Source organism: Camponotus floridanus, unplaced genomic scaffold, assembly GCF_003227725.1.
Source record: "Camponotus floridanus strain SB8 unplaced genomic scaffold, Cflo_v7.5 scaffold240, whole genome shotgun sequence".
In the NCBI taxonomy this organism is placed as follows: Eukaryota; Metazoa; Arthropoda; class Insecta; order Hymenoptera; family Formicidae; genus Camponotus; species Camponotus floridanus.
Genome location: NW_020229371.1, coordinates 179,184 through 201,545, shown reverse-complemented (window position 1 = coordinate 201,545; position 22,362 = coordinate 179,184). Strand labels below are relative to the sequence as shown.

Below are 22,362 nucleotides of genomic sequence, written 5' to 3'. Positions count from 1 at the left end.
ATCTGAATATTTCCGATTATTTAATTCATTTAATCGTCACGTTTTTCTCCGAATTTAATTCGCGATATATTTGTAATTTAATTGTTGATTTATATTTAAAGTTTTATTTTTTCGCATTTCAAATATTTCCTTTGATAACCTCCAATAATCTCTATCTAATAATATTACTAATCATTTATATACAGGGTCTACCAAAAGTGTGGAAACCCCTAAATATCTCGGAAAATATACGTTTTACAGAAAAGTGTTTCCAACAAAAGTTGTAGGGTTTAAGAAGATCTAATACTGATTCTATCAGTTGACCTTGGATGGCGTCGTCAAGGTTCAGGTCAAGGCACATTGACTTTTTTAAATGACACCCCCTACATTTGATTGCATATTCTTATAGCTTAATTCAAGAGCTTTCCAAAACACTATTAATAATGTTCATTTTTATTAAGTACTTTGCGAGTTTATGAGGGTTGAATGATAGAGTAGCGCCGGTAAACATTATCCAAGGTGTATACATGGAGGTTACTCGCTCGGATTGCATCTGTGTGTGTGTGATCCAGCTAACTAAGCAAGATCGGTCGTGGATCCAGTCAGNCCTTCCCACTATTTCTATTTTGTTACTTAACGCCACCGATGCCATGTTATTTAAGATTTTAAAAAATAAATACACCCACGTTATAATACAATCGTTGCCTTACGGACATAAACTGCAACGCCTGCAGCATATGCTCAACTTTGGTATATCTATTGCATTGCAAAATGACTCTCATGGCACGGTTTTGAGCTACCTGAAATTTATTCACTTGCGTTCCTCCCATCCCGATTAATAGAGGTAGCACAGTATTCGAAATGAGGTGCTATGATGGACTTATATACAATACATCTAGTGTACGCTGATATGAAGTTACCTATTCTATTTAAAAAAACTCATTTTCCCTATTTTCTTAAGCATATAATCGCAGTGGTCCTTAAATTGTAGTTTATCATCGATAATTACACCAAGGTATTTGATTTTTTCAACGCGTTCTAATTCAATTCCATCGGAGCATCGTAACGTAATATTACCTCTCTGTTCCTTTCTTACACTTCTGACTATCATGTATTTTGTTTTACCCGCATTCATTTTCAATTTATTAACACTCATCCATACTTCTACTATGTTAAATACCATGTTCATTTTCCTCTCTAGTCCTCACTATCTTCCCCGCTTACTAATGTATCATCCGCAAACATTTTTATATTGCACTCATCCGGACAAGATTCTATTATATCGTTTATATATATTGTAAATAGCAAAGGCCCTAGTACCGATCCTTGTGGGACACCATATTCCGTTTTAAGACATTCTGACCATTGATTGTTAAATTTAACTTGTTGTGTTCTGTTGCTTAGATATGTTCTAAACCATTCTAGTACCCTTCCTTTCATTCCATATTGATCTAATTTTTCTAGCAATCTTGTTCTATCCACTGTTTCGAATGCTCGTTTTAAATCCAGGAATATTACTCCTACCATTTTCCCTTCATTAATTATTAGCTTCCAATCGTCAATGACGTTTTGTATCGCTGTTTCACACGAATGGTGTTTTCTAAATCCCGATTGATGTTCAGATATAATATCATTACTATGTAAGTATTCATCTATTTGTTCCTTTACGACTAATTTTAGAATTTTCTCATAAATAGGTAATATATTAATTGGTCTATATTCACTTTCTTGCTTTCTTTGGTTTTTCTATCTTAGGAATCGGTATTATAGTAGATGTTTTCCATCCCTCCGGACACGCACCTTTTATTAATGAATCATTTATAACCTTCAATAGTTCATTCTTTATCACATGAAAGCTCATTTTTAATATATCACTAGATATTCCCTCATCTGTTCCTTGCTTCCGTGCAAGGCCATAACAATTTGTTCTAATTTCTGCAAATTTATCGCTTCAAAATTTTTAATTATACCTCTTTACCTTTTTTATATCTTTTTTATAATATAAATAGTTTTTGAACTTTTACTATAATTTTTTCCTATAGATTCTATTATGTCATTAATGCTCTGTATATAAAATATATTAAATTTATTCGCTAAAGTACATTCTTCTACATTTTCTAATATTCCAAAATCTACATTATTAATTTCTTTTGAACCCGTAGCCTCTCCTCTTATGACTTCCTTTAAAGTTTTCCACATTAGTACAGGATCATTTTTATTATTATCTATCATGTTCTCATAAAATTCTTTCTTTTTCTTTCTAATTGTTTTGACTACCGTATTTCTCGCAGCTTTAAACTGTAACCAATCTTGTTCTTTGCCCGTATGTACCGCTCTTGCATATGCTTCGTCCCTTGTATTTGCATCTAATCTTATTTCATCCGTATACCATTTTTTCCCTTCCCATATCTTAGGAATTTTAAACTTTTCAATTTCAACAACAACTTTTTCATTGGTGCTATCCTATCTAACGCCGCTACCATATTCTGAACAAATTTCTCTGCTCTTTCGTTTACCTCTAAATTAACTCTACTATCTAATCCTTCCTCTACTGCATATAAAAATTCATCTATCTGAAATTTATTGTAATCTCTACTAATAAATTCTCTATATTTTTCTTTAATATTACTTCTCTCTCTATTGAGCTCAACGCTTACCCATAAATGATCTGTTATCCTTGGCTTATCATATACACAGCTTACCTTAGTATTTGCGAAAACTAAATCTATCAAAGTTTGACTATTTTTTGTAATCCTCGTCGGTTTGTCTACGTATTGTTTCATACCCAAACACAATATCTCATTTACTAACTTTTTTGCATAAAACATGTCCGCTATTAAGTCTATATTAAAGTCACCTAACATAATGCATTGACCTTTGGCTACTAAGAGATCCACTACATCCTTTATAAATCTTAAGAAATCGCCGTCTGACGCACTCGGTGAATGATACACTACTATAATTACGCCTTTATATATACTCGTACTATCTCTTATTTCGACTGCTACACACCAACAATTTGATACTATCTTTTCCTTTATTATTACATCATATTTGATATCATTTCTTATATAAATCATCACGCCTCCCGTGTTTCTATTTTCCCCATCGCATCTAACTAAACTATATCCCGGTGCATTCACTTCACTGTCTTCAATTTCCACAATGAATCTAGTCTCCGATAACGCCATGACTGCAAGATTCATCCTCTTCATATAGTCTTGAATTTCATCTTTATGCGCCATTACACTCTGCGAATTCGTGTATACAATTGATTCCTTCCATGATTGCTACTTATTAGACTCCAGCCAGCTCTCTTTTTCTCCCCCTCCAATGCTCTGATGAAAGTCGGACATTTTCTACTTAACGCATCATGTTCGTCATTTATCTTCAAGTTGTACGTTTTAATCTTGTGCATACAATTAACACATCTCATCTTTGTTGCCTTACAATCACTTACTTTGTGATTTCCAGCACATTTATGACATGTTTCTTCTCGCTTACAATTTTTAGCAATATGGTAGTACCCTCAGCATTTAAAAAGAAAAATTTTCTTTTTAAAGAAAATTTTTATTTAAAAAATAGAAGAAACAAAATATTTTTCCAACTTCCGGAAACAATTATTTGCAAAAATAATTGTATAACAGCTATTCTCTACACAAATTATATATAGTTTTTAAACTCGAGTAAATTTTCTTTTTAAAGAAAATTTTTATTATGAAATATAAAAATCCTTAATATGAGAAATCTTGGTAATTATGTACTTCACGGACGACTTCACCGATTTCAATGATCTCTACATATGTTGTCAAGCTCACTCTCCTCAGTAAGTCAAAAGGTTTTAAGTGTCGCTATTTATTAAAAAGTTATTAACGAAAAAAGTTTAATGAATATAATATGGTTTTGCGACAGCATGTACATTCAAGAAGTTATATTTCATGGAATATATGTTAAATATATATATAGAAGATCATCATTAAATGTAAAGTAAATTTTGTTTTGTGTTGCAAAGTACATGCTTGAAGACAGTGTATTCTTTGTATTTTAAAATTACAATTTAGTTTAAATCAAAATAGGTTTGGATTAAGTTGTATCTTCCTGAAGTGGAACCGCTCCAAAAGGGGAGTGTAGCCACGCATATACTTTACATGGTAAAATGAAAAGTTCACATGGATTTGCAACTTTTCACGCGAAGCAAGGTTTATCTCAAACCAAATTTGCTACGATTTGATCGTAGCAAATTTGGTTTGAGATATCATCAATATTTCAAACAATTTCATCGAAATTAATAAATCACGAGACACAAAACACAAAATATAAAAGAAAAATTTAATTTAGTCTAATATTTATCACATGCACGCCTTTATTATGCTTGTTCAGCGAAAATATTGTAAATTCTATAAAATATTATATATTTTTCATGTGATTCAAGGTTCTAATGCACGCGTGCGTGCGTGCGTGCGTACGTACGTGCGTGCGTGCGTGCGTGCGTGCGTGCGTGCGTGCGTGCGTGTGTGTGTGTGTGTGTGTGTGTGTGTGTGTGTGTGTTAGCTCGATGTATACTTAACCGACAAAAAAAATTTGTTTTTCACGAGACTCTGTATCTCTCAGAGTTGAATTTGAGAGAAGCGATTAAAGTCGCCGAATCCGTAGACGAGCATAAGCTCTTTGGAGACATTTTTTTTGGCAAAATAAGTTATATAGACATTGGCGCATTGTCACTTTCATTTCATTAAAATACTTGTTTTTATTTACATTTATGGATATCTGGGGCCGGAAAACGATGTCAAACACGTATACATTTACGAAAAGATTATATAATATATAGAAAGTGATGACTTTCTTAAAGTAAATTACATGTATATATATATATATATATATATATATATATGTGTAGCGCGCGCGCGGAAGCAATAAAAAAAAAGAATAAATGATTATTTAAAATCACTGCCCTGCGTGTGTTTTGTGTTGTATGTGTTTTTGTGTTTTATGTTGTTATGTGTGTGATCATCTGCCTATCCATAGTTATCTGGACAATGATAGAGCCAGTAGGAGAAGGGATAGCTCGATAATTTCAACATAGGGGTCCCATTGGGGATGCCACTGTTTGTTGGAGGCGGAAAAGATGTTTTACGTGTTATATACGTAGAAAGGGAGAAAGAGAGGAGAGTGAGAGAGAGAGAGAAATCTTTATTAGCTTTCTCAGCTATTTGTAGTATACAATTTTGGATAACATTAAATAATATATATTCCTTTAACATTCGCTTAAACGGTTCGATCTTTTCACAATTCATTTCGATTGGTAAATCATTATATAATTTTACTTCTTCATAAAACATACATTCTTTTGTACACCTCTTGTTCTGCGAAATTGTATTGCAATATCGCGTTTGTCTTTCACTTACATTTCCTACTATTTCTAGTCTATTTCGTAGCTGCTCTATCAGCAAATTTCTTACAATCTTAAAAATAAATAAACATATATTATAATATAGCCTCTGTCTTACGGACATGAACTGCAATGTTTGCAGCATATGTTTCACTTTGGTATACCACATACTATGTACACAGAAAAAAAGAACATTCTTGTTTTGAAAATATATTTAGTTTTAACGTGGAAATCTTGAAATGAGATTTTATTGCGTTAATTAAAGAAAAATAGAATTGCTTGAATAATTGCTTATTTGAATAAAACCGTTTTATATAGCTCAGTCAAGAAAAATATATTCTTATAATTTAAGATTTAATTTTTTTGAATGGAAAAGAAACAATGTTAGATAGAAAATAACATTTTTAAATCAAAGATTATAATTTTCTTAAAGTATTGTAGAATTAAATAATTATATATTCTTGAGGTGACAATTATAATATTAACCCTTTATATCCTGATGATACTTGAAAGTACCGCTTTAATCAAACGCTTATATCTTCGTAATATGACTGCTTTTCCTGATGGTACTCACAAGAACACGAAGAGTGGTTTCGACAGCAGGCAGTAAATGACAGCTGAAGGCAGAAATCCTTTTTCTTTGTGCTGTGGGCATTTTATCTTTGCCGTGCAGTATTTGGAAGCCATTTTTTTTCCTAGGATTATTATGCATCAAAACTTATCTAATGATGCAAAAATACAATTAAAAAGTTGCTGGAAAATTAATTCAGGATATAAAGAGTTAAAATAAGATTGTAAAATTGTTGAAATTTAAAATTATTAAATTCATAAAATTATTAAATTATTAAATAAAAAATATTAATAAATAAAAAAAATATAGTTATTTTTATGAAGGTCCTTTTAAAAAATTGGTTTTGCTGTGACCACTGCTGCTCGGATCTGGAACATCTGAAATAAAAAATTCAAAAAGATTTCTTTAATATATTAAATTATTTAGTCTTTGAATGAAGGAAAATTCAAAATATTGATTTGGAACAAAATGCTGGATGTTCAAAGTTAAAGTGTCGATTTTCGCAGAAAATTTCACTTTTTTTTCGTGAATAAAAAAAACTATGCATCGTAATAAAAAACCCTTCGTTCAAAGATTAGTTTTATATATCTAAAATAAGCCTGTAAAGTGGGAAATAAATCGATGCAGTAGTTTTCGAAACATCTTGGTCACCGATTTCAAAAATGCGATTTCGAAAAAAACGCGTTTAAACTTTCGAGACTGGTTTACACTTAAATAAAATGTTAATTTTTTAACTTACATAGTCATCTATTCCAGGCCCATATAATATCTTCTCTATAGAAGTTGAAGCCTCCAAAATATCTTTGGTCGATGAAGCATTCTACCTTCCCAGGTTGCCTGCGGTGCGCGGTAATCGGCCGTATGAATGCGGACTGCATCTTCTGTTGTTACATATTGGTAGGCATTTGGGCCACTATGTATCCCCATGGTCTCAAACATTTGTAATAATGCCTCGAAACTTTCGTTAAACACGCAGGCAGAGATGTGTGCAGCAAGTTCAACAATTTTCAATCCACTTGGAACAATTTTTGAATTTTCCATATTAGTTGATTATAATTTTTATTATTATTTTGATTGAAACCGCCAACGCATCTTTTTAATAATATCTTTTTGCATCTTTATTTTTTTCGCAGATGCACTAAAACTTTTTTCACTCTCAACATTTTTCGGATTAAAAAATTGTTTTCTTTGTTTTTGCTCTTTGTTTTTCGAACATTTTCTGTCTGTCGTAATTCTCTGGAACCTTCTTTTCCTTTAGAATCTCGATTCATAGTGACTTTGAAATCGAAAGATGTTTTTGAAGCAAACGTTTTACTATACAGCTCGGCGTCAACACTTATATTGAACCGGCTCTGAATTTCGTTCACCTTGAACCCGAAAACTCTGTATTTACCACTATAAATGTACAGGATCTTTCACTAATACAAGTATTTTTTTATTAATACAAATACATATATTCACGGAATATAATATACCTGACCGTTAAAAAGAAGAGCCCTTTTTCCCGCGTACAACTGCCAATCTATATCTGTTTCTAACGGTCGAGTAGTGCGTACTTTAAACGCCTATAACTTCGTCAATTTTAATCGGATTAACTTAAAATTTTCAAGGAATGTTCTCCGAATGTTGTACATAAAGAAAATGTAAAAATCTAAAACTCGATTTTTTGAAATTTCTAACTGAATATGACCCCTTAAATCAATGTTTACCATCAATAATAATTCCTAGGTATTTCATTATCTCTACTCGCTCTATCTCAGTTCTACCCAAGCATATCAATATTTTCTTTCAGTTCCTTTCTTACACTACTAACTGTCATATATTTCGTTTTTCCTGCATTCATTTTCAACTTATTTATATTTATCCATTTTCTATTAAATGCCATATTCATTTTTTATTCTAACTGCTCACTACTTTTCACCAGCTACATATATTAATGTATCATCCGCAAACCTTTTTATACTAAAGAGAGAGAGAGGGAGAGAGAGAGAGAGAGAGGGATCCCCTCCCCTTTTATTACTTCCAATTTTATATCCGTGGACATGACAATTAAAGCAATGATAATTGCTGCTTAGCAACGTGGAATCAAACCGTATGCTTACTGATTCTTTTACACGATAAAGTCGTATATCAATCTTTATTGTTACTTCTTAAAATATTAAACATGTTTGTACATCATGCTCAGAGTGATATTTATATCATATTTTCTGTAATTTAGCATCATCGAAGACAATACAATATATATTTATAATTGCTCGTCTCACGCGATGTAAAACAGATGAATATCAAGAATCTTATCGAAATGGCGTTTCGAAAATAACGAAAAATGTTTCGCTCGACAAAATTTTCTAGTCATCATCTATAGTCGTCAGCTACGAGCCCCTTATTATATATTTGTATTAATTGTGCACGCATACAAACATATATTATATATATTGTAGTCAGCGAAATGTTAGATCGATCTCAGTCACGAACTATCGCGCAAAATAAATGTTCGTTACTTAACTAAAGGCGAAATGCGAATGCCAGTCTGCGGTTCGATCTTACAATTAGCGGACTTCTGTCTCAACACGAGACAAGGTGCCCTCGATCAAAACAAACGATTGATATAATATTATATCTCGTCAACTCTTCCGCATTTCTATTATCGTTTATAATATATACCGGTATTTTTCATTGATAGAATGATGAAATTATTTGCACGTCCAATATAAGTTTCATTTGATAGATCTAAGAATTTTCTCAAAATTTTATATATATTAGGAGTATAACTAAGTACTCGCTTCTCATAATGAGATGGCTCCAGCTGCAAATGTAATGAAGTTAGGCATTAGTCAATAAAATTGAGTGCGCAAAAATTTATTTTTGTGAAAGAGATATTTTTTGAATTTGAATTTCTTTTTTGATTTAAAATTGAACATGATAAGTTTTTTTTCGATATGTATTTCTTTACTATTTCAATTTAAATAAAACTTATGTTCATAAACAATACGGACCATAAAATATTTGTCAAAATATCCTCGCATATCATCATTTGTGTGATAATAATTATGCCGCGCGCGTGTCTATTTATGGTTTCGATTATCATATTATAATGATTATGCACATCTGGCAATCTGAATATTCTGATTATTATCGATTCATTTATTCGTCGCGTTTTCTCGCGAATTTTAAATCGCGATTTATTTTGTAATTTAAATATTGATTTACATCAAAATTCTATTTTGTCACACTTTGAATATTTCCTTTAATAACCTCTACTGATCTCTACTCTAATAATACTACTAATCATTTATATATATATGTATTTTTCATTGATAAAATGATGAAATTATTTGGTGCACGTATAATATAAGTTTTATTTGATAGATATAAGAATTTTCTAAAAATTTTATATATATTAGGAGTATAATTAACAAGTTCCCGCACCTCATAATTAGATGGTTCCAGCAAATGTAGTGAAGTTAGGCATTTGTAAATAAAATTAAGTGCGCAAAAATTTTTTTGTGAAAGAGATATTTTTCGAAAGGTTATGAATATCTTGATGTCGCTAGTTAAATAAAGGGATATTTTTTGAATTTGAGAAATTTTTCGATTTAAAATGGAACATAATAAGTTTTTCTTTGACATGTACTTCTTTATTACTTTAATTTAAATAAAACTTATATTCATAAACAATACGGACAAAATGTTTGTCAAAATATCTTTGCGTGTCATCATTTGTGTGATAATCATTATGTCTCGCGCGTGTCTATTTATAGCTTTAATTATCATATTTTTATGATTATACGTATCTGGCAATCTGAATATTCCGATTAGTATCGATTTATTTATTCGTCGCATTTTCTTGCGAATTTCAAATCGCGATTTATTTTGTAATTTAAAAATTGATTTACATCAAAGTTCTATTTTTTCACATTTCGAATATTTCCTTTGATAACCTCTTTTAATCTCTACTCTAATAATACTACTAATCATTTATATATATATGTATTTTTCATTGATAAAATGATAAAATTATTTGGTGGCCGTACAATAAAAGATTCATTTGATAGAAATAAGAATTTTCTAAAAATTTTATATATATTAGGAGTATAACTATCAAGTTCCCGCCTCTCATAATTAGATGGCTCCAGCCAGGAGGTAAATGTAGTAAAGTTAGGCATTTGTCAATAAAATTGGGTGCGCAAAAATTTATTTTTTGTGAAAGAGTTATTTTTTGATTTAAAATGGAACATGATAAGTTATTTTACGACATGTATCTCTTTACTACTTTAATTTAAATAAAACTTATGTTCATAAACAATACGGACCGCAAAATATTTGTCAAAATATTTTGGCGTGTCATTTGTGTGATAATAATTATGCTTCGCGTGTGTCTATTTATGGTTTCGATTATCATATTATAATGATTATGCATATGTGGCAATCTGAATATTCCGATTATTTAATTCATTTAATCGTCACGTTTTCTCGCGAATTTTAATTCGGGATATATTTTGTAATTTAATTGTTGATTTATATTTAAAGTTTTATTTTTTCGCATTTCAAATATTTCCTTTGATAACCTCCAATAATCTCTATTCTATTAATACTACTAATCATTTATATATATATATATATATATATATATATATATATATATATATATATAGTTACTACTGGCGCTATCGAACGCGATCATGTGTTCGATTGAAGAATGCGGTAAACATAATAAACATTTAACATATTAATGTTATTACTACCGCAATCTACTATGACAAAAAACTGCTTGCAGTTGCCGAGTAATTATCGTCGCATTGTCGCGTCGTGTAGTAATGTGTCCGTGCGTGTTTCTTTTATCGAGTGATTTTTAATCGCCAACAGTTATTATTCGACAGTGATTAATAGTGATTAGTGATAGAGTCATTAGTAAATTTCTCGTCTCGTCGAGTGAGTAAATAAATGTGATTATGTTAAAGTTTATAAAAGAATGCAGTTCATGAAAGAAGAAAAACTTTCAGTTAATACAATAATTTAGTGTGGATTTCTGTCTTGTGCAACGTGATATCAACGTTAAATTTGAGAACGTACGATCTATCGGAAAATTCATTTCTCCTTCAAGCAATTATAGTAATACATCAGAAGTCATCGAACAAGGTAATAATAACTATTTTTTGACGTTATGTGAAAACGATCTTGGGAAGGACAGTGTGTCAAAGAAAATTCGTGAAAAGAGAGGAGTTTTTAGTGGGTAGGGAGTACCGAGTTGATAATTCGACTTGGTACTCGAGTCTCACTGGATCGACCAGTGGGTATGCATAAAATGCATTTTCCCATCTCGTAAAAAAAAAAAAAATACAGGTGAGTGAGCGAATGAGAGAGAGAGAGAGAGAGAGAGAGAGAGAGAGAGAGAGAGAGAGAGAGAGAGAGAGAGAGAGAGAGATTGATTGATTGATTGATTGATTGATTGATTGATGAGCTTTTATTAGCTTTCTCAACTATTTTCATATACATTTAAACTTACATATTTTACATTGCGAAAATATGCGCCTTAAGCCTACTCTTAAACAATTTTAGCCTATCGCAATTTTTAACTTCTTCTGGCAGGACGTTATATATTTTTATGCCTTCATAAAACAAACTTTTTTGTGCGGACTTTGTTTTCCTAAACTGCAGTTCAATATTACCCGCTTGTCTTGTTTCTCTATCACATTCCTTCCCTACTATCTGCAACCTATTCCTTTATTGAGTTGGCAGCAAACCATTTAATATCTTAAAAATAAATATACATATATTATATTGCAATCTTTGTCTTACTGACATAAACTGCAACGCTTCTAGCATGTCATCCACTTTGGTGTATCTATCACATTGAAGTATTACCCTCATAGCTCTGTTTTGTACTTTCTGCAATTGGGTTATCTGTGTCTCCCCCATGCCTATTAATAGCGTCGCGCAATACTCAAAGTGAGGAGCTATGATTGTCTTATATATAATGCATCTAGTATAGACTGATATATAATTACCTATTCTATTTAAGAAACTTGTTTTTTTACCTATTTTCTTTATCATATAATCTCAGTGATCTTGTAATCGAAGTCTGTCATCAATAATTATACCTAGATATTTCATACTTTTCACTCGTTCTATTTCAATTCCATCCAGACATTTCAAAACCGTATTACCTTTCAGTTCTTTTCGAGTACTTCTAACTATCATATATTTCGTTTTACTAGCATTCATTCTTAACTTATTTATATTCATCCAACGTTCAATTATATTAAAAACCGTATTCAATTTTACCTCTATATCCGCGCTACTTTCTCCATTTACATATATAAGCGTGTCGTCTGCAAACATCTTAATATTACACCCTTCTGGACAGGCTTCGATTATATCATTTATATATATTATAAATAATAAAGGTCCAAGTACCGAACTTTGTGGCACTCCGTACTCTGTTGTCAATATTTCAGACCATGCTTGATTGACTCATACTTGCTGTTTCCTATTATTTAAATATGATTTGAACCATTCCAAAGCCATTCCTCTAATTCCATAATAATACATTTTTTCTAATAATCTTTCTCTATCTATTGTTTCAAACGCTCTCTTAAGGTCCATAAAAATTACTCCTACCATTTTTCTATCACTTACTATCAATTTCCATTCATCAATGACAGTTTGGATCGCTGTTTCGCACGAATAGTATTTTCTAAACCCCGACTGATGTTCTGTTATAATATTGTTAGTTTCCAAGTACATTTCAAGTTGTTCTTTAACTACCAGTTCTAACACTTTCTCAAATATTGGTAACATATTAATAGGCCTATAATCACTCGCTTTTACCGCTTTATCTATCTTTCTGATTGGTATTATCGTTGAGGTTTTCCATCCTTCCGGACACAAACCTTCTCTTAAAGAATTATTTATTATATTCGCAAATTCCTCTTTTATTACCGAAAAAACTGCCTTCAATATATCGCTGGTTATCCCTTCCTCCGTACCTTTCTTTTTTGGCAATCCCATAACAATTTTTTCTAGCTGTTCTAGTTTAACAGTCTCAAAGTTTTCCATAATTCTTTCGTTTTTGATAATATAAATAATTTTCTTATTTACATTCATCCAATGATCAATTATATCACCACCGGATTTATCGATCTTTATAGAGTTTACTATGTTATTTAATACTTTGTATATAATATAAATTAAATTTATCAGCTATATTGCACTCTTCGGTATCGCCTAAGATTTCAAAATCTATATTTCCTTCTTTTATACCTACTGGTTCACCCCTAATTATTTCCTTCAATGTTTTCCACATAGATGTAGGGTCTCCTTTATTAAGATCTATCATACATTCATAGTAATCTTTCTTCTTCTCCCTGATTAATTTTATTACTTTATTTCTTTCAATTTTATACTGCAACCAATTTTGATCAATATCATCATACAATGCTCTTCTATAAGCCTTATCTCTACTGTCCGCAGCTTCTCTTATGTCATCTGAAAACCACTTTTTCCCTTCCCATACTTTCGGAATTCTATATTTTTTCTTTGGTGCCATTACATCTAACGCATCCACTATACTATCGATAAGTTGTTTCGCTCTCTCACTGACATCCATACATTCACATTGACAGCCCTGACTTTTCTGTAGTTTATTTTTCACTAATATTAGCAAATTCATTTACTTTTATTTTTTTACTAATATTAGCAAATTCATTTACATCAAACTCTTTATAATTTCTAGCAATAAATTCTCTATATTTACTTTCAATTTTGCTGACATTCATCTCAACTTTCAGCCACGCGTGATCCGTTATTTTAGGTTCATGAATTACTTGTACTATTTTATCATTATTAGCGAAGATTAAATCTATAATTGTCTGACTGTCTTTCGTAATTCTCGTCGGTTCGTTAACATACTGTTTCATACCCAAGCTCCCAGATAGCACATGGACATTCGGTGAATGTCCATTGAACGTCTACTTTTGGACGTCGGACATCCATTTTTGATCCAAAAAGAATCCGTCGGACGTCTAATGGACATCCAAATCACGTACGTTTGACACAACTTTGGACATTCGTCAAATATTCGAAACAGGACTGTTGTCGAACTTATTTTGGACTTATCTTGGATTATCTTAGGACTTACTACGAGATCCAAAGTAAATCCGAAATAGGTCGAAAATGGTCTTATTTTGGATATATCATGGACGTAAATAGGATATATATAATGACTTGCGGATCTAATAATAATTTATTTAAAAATAATAAAATAATTGATTTATTTTAAATATAGACATTTATTAGCTTTTGAGCTTGGCATTGAAAATACTGTTTTAACAATATGCATAATAATATATAAATCTTTATATATATATATATATATATATATATATATATACATATATATATATCTCACAGAATTATCATCTTCCATTTCTGGAACATATCACAATATTACGCATTATAATAAATCTTAACAACTAAAAATTAAATCTTTGGACATGGTCACATATACATATTAGTATCACATACGTACGTATTATAAAATAAACTTTTCGTTTCTGGAAATATCGTAATATTACGCATTATAATAAATCTTAACAACTAAAAATTAAATCTTTAGACATGGTTACATATACATTAGTATCACATACGTACGTATTATAAAATAAACTTTCCATTTCTAGAAATATCGCAATATTACGCATTATAATAAATCTTAACTAGAAATTAAATATTTGAACATGGTTACATATAGTATATGGTTACATTAGTATCACATACGTACGTATTATCAAATTAACTTTAACAACTTAAAACTAAAACTTTGAACGCTATTACAATGTTAATATTACACATCATGTGTGTCATATGTAGATAATATATATGTAGATAATATATCAAAATTCGTCTTCTTTTTCTTGTTCAATTCTTTATTTATCTTCCTTCTTCTTCTCAGCATTCAATCTTTCTTTGGCTCTTCGCAGCCATTTCTGGATCGCCTCTTCTAAAATTTTTTTAGTATATTCGGAATTACTCTCTTGACCGGAAACTGTAATAAAAATCAGGATCTTGTAATCAGTAATTTCTTTTTTGATTATACATGTGGTTTTATTAAGATTAATCATTTAGATAAGAAAAATTGTATTAGTATACAAATAAATAGCATTATGTATATTAGACGCTTACTAATTAACAAGTCAGCGAGTTTTAAATGACAAAACTTTCGCTTTTGTTTTGCTCCAAGCCAACTATATTTTTCTGCTAGCTCATTGGTCAATAAACGAGTACAATTGCGCTTAATAAATTCATAAGGATGTTTTCCTCCAACTCGAGATACTTCTTTAACCTACAATAAATGTTTTGAGTACATTTTATTTTGAAAATTACAAGTGTAACAAATATATTTAATATTAATTTAATAATTTGAATATTTATTATTAATTTTTAGTAATATATTTCCATAGTAAACACTAATTAGACTTACAATGTAATAAAAATAGAATTAAAAAGAATTGAAAAAAAATCAGTTTCATTTTTTGAAATTTATATACTAATTTGATTTAATAAATTTTTATTTGCAATTTGAATTTATTTACTAAGTTAATTTGTATTTTATAATCAACATACCTATTTAAAATTTTAGATCAATTAGCTATAATTGTCTTTAAAATATTTTTGAAAACTTATATCATTGCAAATAATTTAAAATAAAAAATTAACAGCAAACATGAGAATTGCAACAATTTCTGTGTATCATAAATATATAATTATACTATTCAACTACTACTAAAGTATTAGTATCCAACTACTAGTTATAGTTTAATGATAATTAACGAAGTATTATTACTGATGTTTCGAAATTATTTGGTTGGTTTAAAAATTGCTCAACATGCTCTTCTAAATCTTCGATAGAATTAAAAGGAAGATGGAGAAAAGAAAAAATAGACTCTTCTCTTTGATTATTGCCATTTGGCCGTTGACGGATTTGTTGCATCAGTTCATTTTTCATATCTCTTGTAACGGTGCACTCCGATGCACCGTTCCGAATTCCCGGCAACAACATCGCCGGAAGCTGCCGCCCGGTAGAACACCCGCCGGGCAGAGGCAGGGGCGCGGTGCGCCCACATTTTTAATACTTATTAAAACCGGGGCCGTTGTAATTCCAAAACGGCCGAGAATTGCCGAGCGAAGCCGACGCGGCCCGACCGACCGACCGGCGAAAACCCGCGCTCGGCGCAAATCCCGAATCCCTCCGAACGGGCCCGACCGTACCGTACCGCAATTAACCCGTTCGGAAGGGGTAAACCGCCGCGCGCCGACGCGGATAATTAGCCGGTATAAAAAGGCCGTGTTTCGGCTAAAAGGACATTCTCCTGTTCCGCTCTAAGCTGTACGCTCAAGAGAATTTACCAGATACCTGAAAACCGGCACTACCGCCCCGATCAATTAGGTTGAGCGTGCTCAGCCTAAGCCGAGAGTTCTCGTTATCGCGCGGGGTACTGCCTCCATCCGCTCCTCCACATCCCGGCTGGCAAAACCCACGGAAGGTGGAGTTCAGAGCCGCCCCGATCGAGAGTTCTCGAGGCCAGCTGTTTTAAACGCGATTCCAATTTATCGGCACGATATTTCAATTCGCGGGAACCACATATTATTTCGCGAAAATAACGCATCGTTTCTCGGAATCCACCGGCTTTTTCGTTGTACACGGGATTCCCGGAACGACGGGATTCCCCGTGCAAGAAACGCGACAAAAACACCGTCACAACAACGCGAGGTTTTCGACCGATACCGAGCGCATATCCGCACGCGTCAAAACAACGTTTTTAAACACGCGTATTATACCAGCGAATTATCGAACATACGCGCCACGATTATATCGGCGCATTCTGACTTGCATTCTGCACGCGTAATCAAACAATTTATACACTCGAACACGCTCGCAGTTATAATCGCAGCGAGATACACACCCGACTTGTATACACGCCTTAATTCGAATAAATACTTTCTTTTCTTTTACATCACACATTCGCTCACCATTCATTACCCCGAATCCGACGAGTTTATCCGCAATCGAATCTCCGAAAAAACGGAACGTTACACTCTTAAATCATCTGCTATTTGCCATAATTGTGTCCTGAAGTATGATTGCTGACGGATAATTTCTTTAAAATACTGAAGCACTATATTGTAAATAAGAACAAAAATAATAAAGATTACTTATTAAATTTCCAATTTTTTAAAAACTATTAAGATTGTATATGCATATATTGTATATAGAATAGATTCTTGTTCATGCTATCAACGTATACCATGGCATATTTTACTTATAAAGTGCAGAGACAAAAAATACGATCACAAAAATCTTTATTTTGTATAATAAAATAATAAAAATAATAAAAACATGATAAAAATATGAAGTTAATATAATTAAGATAATGATAAACATAATAAAGATAATGGTGATAAAAATGATAATAATAATATTAATAATAATATCAAAAAATAGAATAAATAGTAATAATAATAATTATTTCTTCACAGATATGTTTACTGATAACACAGCCATGAAAGATCATAAAGCTAATTTTAAAGAACATAAATTATATACCAATTTTATTGTTGACATCTTTTGTTTTATTATTTTCTATGTTATGTTCATTGTCTTGCGAAATATAATTATTATTCGAAATGTTTAATGATCCATCCGAAATGTTTAATGATCCATCCGGTAAGTGCTTCATACGTTTATCCTGAACTTCATTAGATAAGTGATCCTGAACTAATCTTGATTGGCTGTTGCTGCTTGCATTTTTGCGACTTGTACTTCTTGATAATTCTATGTATAAAAAAACAATTATGATATTAGTTGTATTACCTCTATAATATAAAAAAGTGAACATATTTTATAATTTTATAGCATATTTATTTTATAATAATTTTATTTTATTAGCTTTTATTAATTTATTAATAACCTTTTTAATTTAAAAATACAAGTTTGACTTTCAATAGACCGTAAGAACCGAACATGGATGATGGTGCATGAGTTTCAACAAGAATTAAGTTGAAACTGATATACGTGTCCTGGGCAACTATTTTTTGGTACAATACCAAGGCATTTAAATAATTCTCGTTACTTCGAGAAATTATTTTGATTTCCCCTCTATTCTCTCTATAACGAGAATTATTTAAACTCCTTAGTATCGTACCAAGAAATAGTTGTGCTCAGAGCACATACATCTATTTCAACGGAAACTTAATTCTCGTTGAAACTCACGCACTATCATCCGCGTTCGGTCCTTATGGTTTATTAAAGTCAAACTTGTATTTTCAAATAGAGAGCTTTATATAATTCCTTACTTTCTAATTTATTAATTTTATTAGCATTTTAGTATTATATAATTATATATAAGATTCTGCATTGGTGAACATAGGGAATTCAATGCTAATTCTGAAATGGTAAAATGTTGGCTCTTCTAACTACTTTACTTGACTATTTTAAAATAAAATTCCATTATCTATATTTTTTTAAAAGGCATATCAAGTATTATTGTATGAAATTAAAAAATTTTTTTATTGGCTATTTTTAAAATATTGTTAAATACAATCTTTTTTATCTCTTTTTATTTTTTAAAATCAAAATTGTATTTAAAAATATTACTATTTAACAATATTGATTTCGTCAATAAAAATTATATAAATTTCAACCAAATAATCTTGATTTGCAAAAAATGTAAATAAAAATTTACTCTAAAATAATTAGAGAAATCAATATTTTAACTTTTCACAATTGACATTAGATTTTTTATGTTGTGTTCGCAAATATAATAGCTAATAATCTTTTAATTAAACTACTTACAGAAGAGCTTGCATTTATATCGATAAACTGTAATTGCTAAATTATGTAAAGCAAATTTTTTCCGAGAAAAAGTATTTGATAATATATAATATAGAGGGTATGTCATTTTAAGTAATGAAGCTGAATATCTCTTAAAGTAAAAGAGATTAGGAAAAATATTTCAGACAAAAGTTATAGGTTTCAAGGAAAGCATAAGATGCTGCCATTAGTTTGACATTAAAGAGTCGCCTGAAGGTCATCTCCAACTTTTTAAATGGGACATCCTATATACATTTACATACTCTTGTAGCTTGCTTCAAGAGCTTTCCAAAACACTATAATTAAATTAAATCGAAAGGAATTAGGCTCGTTATATGTTCAATAACATGATAAGAAAACTAGCGTCTACGAGCCACAGAGGATGATAAATGCCTGGAAAATTCTTTTTAATTGTACGCGAAATTTTAAACGAAAAACACGGCATATGCATATATTTTACTTGGTGCATTTAACCAAGATATAGATTCTCATTTTTGAGAAATTCTATACAACCCTCTTTACCCCCCTGAAGAGACGTAGACGAGAAAAATATCGGGGCGAAGTCGCTGAATCGGGAATCGAACCCGAGTCTTTCGCTTGCCGGGCGACTTGGTTAAATGCACCAAGTAAAATATATGCATATGCCGTGTTTTTCGTTTAAAATTTCGCGTACAATTAAAAAGAATTTTCCAGGCATTTATCATCCTCTGTGGCTCGTAGACGCTAGTTTTCTTATCATGTTATTGACTATAATTAAATATTTTTTCATTAAGTACTTTTCGAATCATGGGGCTTGAAATAATTTCTTAATTTTACATAAGCCATAAATATCTAGTAAAATATTCATTTTTTGATTATCTTACCTTAATATTTTTATGTACAAAATAATGAGAGGAATCCATTACGAAAAGAAAAAGCATAGTTGTTTTTTATTTACACCCATTGATTCTTCTCATTATTTTATAACAAAAGTATTAAAGTAAGATAATCAAAAAATGTGTGTGTGAATATTTTACTAGATTTTATAGTTGATGTAAAATTAAGAAATGATTTCAAGCCTCATGACTCGAAAAGTACTTAATGAAAAAATATTTAATTATAGTGTTTTGGAAAGCTCTTGAAGCAAGCTATAAGAATATGTAAAAGTATATAGGACATCCCATTTAAAAAGTTGGAAGTGAACTTCACGCGACCTTCAGGTGGCTCTTCAAGATTAAACTAATGACACCATCATATATTCCCCTTGAAACCATACAACTTTTGTCTGAACAATTTTTTTATATTCGGCTTACCAACGGAGTTATTCAGGTGGCCTGTTTTAGATGCCTCACCCTGTATATATATATATATATATATATATATATATATATATTAATATTGATATATAATATTAAAACATACTTTGTGTGTGCATATTTGGAGGGGTTGGTAATTTACACTTTTGAAGAGATTCATCTGATGATGAGGATGAGGAAATTTCTCTTGGGATAATTTTTCTTTTCGTAACGTCATAATCAGTATCAGAATTTAGTTCCGATGTTAATTCAGCTTTTTTGGCTTTTTCCCTGGCTGTTTTATAGTTATCTGAAAATATGCAAATAAATATTTATATTATTATAACAAAAAAATAACAATTACGTATTTACTGATTACAAAAATATATTGTATTAATGACATGCATATATATTTAAATATTAATTTTTTTTATATTAACCATAACTGCTGTTTCTAAAAGTTATAATATCATATGAAGGCCAACATGTATTTGGTTCGGCATGTTTTTTGATTGCCGCTGCAATTTTTTCCATTTAAACGGCGGCCAATAACATTTATTATTAATAATCCAGGTAGATGGGACTGCTTCAACTGTATCTTCATTAATGAATCTTACAATTGTCCATAATTTCTCCATTTCTGTACATATCATAAAAAAATTTAAGCAGCATTTTATTCCAACTTTACTTATAATTTACATATATAAAGACGAAAGTTTTCAAAAACTCATTGGAAAATTGGATATCGGAACAGGATATCGGAAACCGATTGACATCTATAAATCCATTTCCTTTCACACTTGACACTCACACCATATGCGCGCATACACACTCAAATACACATTTACATATAAGCATATACACATATACATATATACACATACGCACAAATGTATACATACGTACAGTACATACATTAGAGGAAATAAGTTAATGCATTTTTGTTAGAGGAAATAAGTTAATGCATTTTTCTAGCGAAGAGCACAAGAGAAGAAGAAAGATTATTCTGAATGCAATAAAGGAAAAACTACATATTTATTTTTATATTTTAATTTAATACATTTATTCGCAATTTGCTCTAAATCCCAAGATTCTAAATTCCCAACATCATTGATTACATATATGCCTAATTTTGACGATTTACATGGTATGGTATAAAAATCTGTAAGCATCTTATATTTCTTTCCAATTACAAAATGGCCTTCATTATTTACAACAAAATTTTTAATAAGAATAATGTTTCCATCTTTTAAGCTACAGCAATTATCGGGTTCATTTATTTTTAAAATAAATTGTTTAAACACTATTTTGCCGAATTGATTACAATTATGAAAATTAATAAGTGGACCGTTAAAATGTGGATTTAAAAATTGAGGCTTATTACATCTCACTTTGAAATTAGAATTTATGCAATAGTTTTTTTCAGATATACGACAAACAATTTGTTCTAATTCCTTATTATTTTTGCGAATCATTTTTAATATAGATTGTAAATAATTTTCGAACGGAAAAGTACTGAATTCTTGAAGAGTTCCAAATTTTTCTGCGTCATCACAAATATGTAATAAATGATGCAGGTTGTGCGATGCATTTTCTTTACCATATAATTTAATAAATGTTTCTACAAAATATTGCAATAAGGATTTGGAATAATTTAAATATTGTTCCATATGCTTTGAATTTGACAAGATAGTAATAGCTACATGTAAAGTTAGAAATTTAAATACTGATCATAATTTAGAATAGATTTTAAAACAACAGATCCCGTATATAATAAAAAAGTTCTAAATTCGGTTGCCTTCCATCTTTTACTTTCAAATAAAGATCTTGATTTTCTATTAAATTCAAAAGGTATATATTTTTTTTGATTTTCTAATAATTTTGATATTTCAGACATTTGACAAAAGGATAATTTTGTTTTAGGTTTTCCATAACACCATAAAGAAATCAGTTTCTTAACAATTCCCAAGAATATTAAATGCATAGGATCTGATGGAAAATCATTCACCATATTTATATTAGGAATTGATTCAATTATTGATGTACCTGTATGATGGTTTTCCTGTAATTTCAAACGGAATTCATTATCTGTTCTTAATGACAACTATTCAAATACGGATACGTCATTCTATTAAGGTAATATTCGCCTTTAGCTGTACATTTAGAACAGGCGTAATAACCTGAATGACCCTTTGTATAAGTAATAAAAGATTTAGCAGGAACATCGCATATAAAAGATTTAATTTTAAAAGAATACGTGCGATCTTTAATTTTTATA

General features: G+C 30.5%; 1 protein-coding gene and 1 long non-coding RNA gene across 2 annotated transcripts; both read right to left on the bottom strand.

Moving 5' to 3' along the window:
* Positions 1–14,908: 14,908 nt before the first annotated feature.
* Positions 14,909–15,929, bottom strand: LOC112638068. The gene is made up of 3 exons (XR_003122875.1): positions 15,784–15,929; positions 15,123–15,282; positions 14,909–14,985 (listed from the first exon to the last, which is right to left on the bottom strand). It is a non-coding gene; the product is annotated as an uncharacterized LOC112638068 (long non-coding RNA).
* Positions 15,930–17,030: 1,101 nt separating this feature from the next.
* LOC112638077 lies at positions 17,031–20,618 on the bottom strand. Its single transcript, XM_025409108.1, has 4 exons — positions 20,525–20,618; positions 20,212–20,394; positions 17,545–17,772; positions 17,031–17,116 (listed from the first exon to the last, which is right to left on the bottom strand). The coding sequence occupies exons 1-4, from the start codon at positions 20,616–20,618 to the stop codon at positions 17,031–17,033; spliced, it is 591 nt and encodes a 196-aa protein (XP_025264893.1).
* Positions 20,619–22,362: the final 1,744 nt, after the last annotated feature.

What these genes read in the sequence shown, in the direction of transcription:
- LOC112638077 (XM_025409108.1), bottom strand. Translation starts at nt 20,618, where the DNA reads ATGGAAAAAATTGCAGCGGCAATCAAAAAACATGCCGAACCAAATACA. An exon ending in TCCAAATATGCACACACAAA is followed by an intron (nt 17,773 to 20,211) that starts GTATGTTTTAAT and finishes TTTTATACATAG; the next exon opens with AATTATCAAGAAGTACAAGT. An exon ending in AGATGTCAACAATAAAATTG is followed by an intron (nt 17,117 to 17,544) that starts GTATATAATTTA and finishes TTTACAATATAG; the next exon opens with TGCTTCAGTATTTTAAAGAA.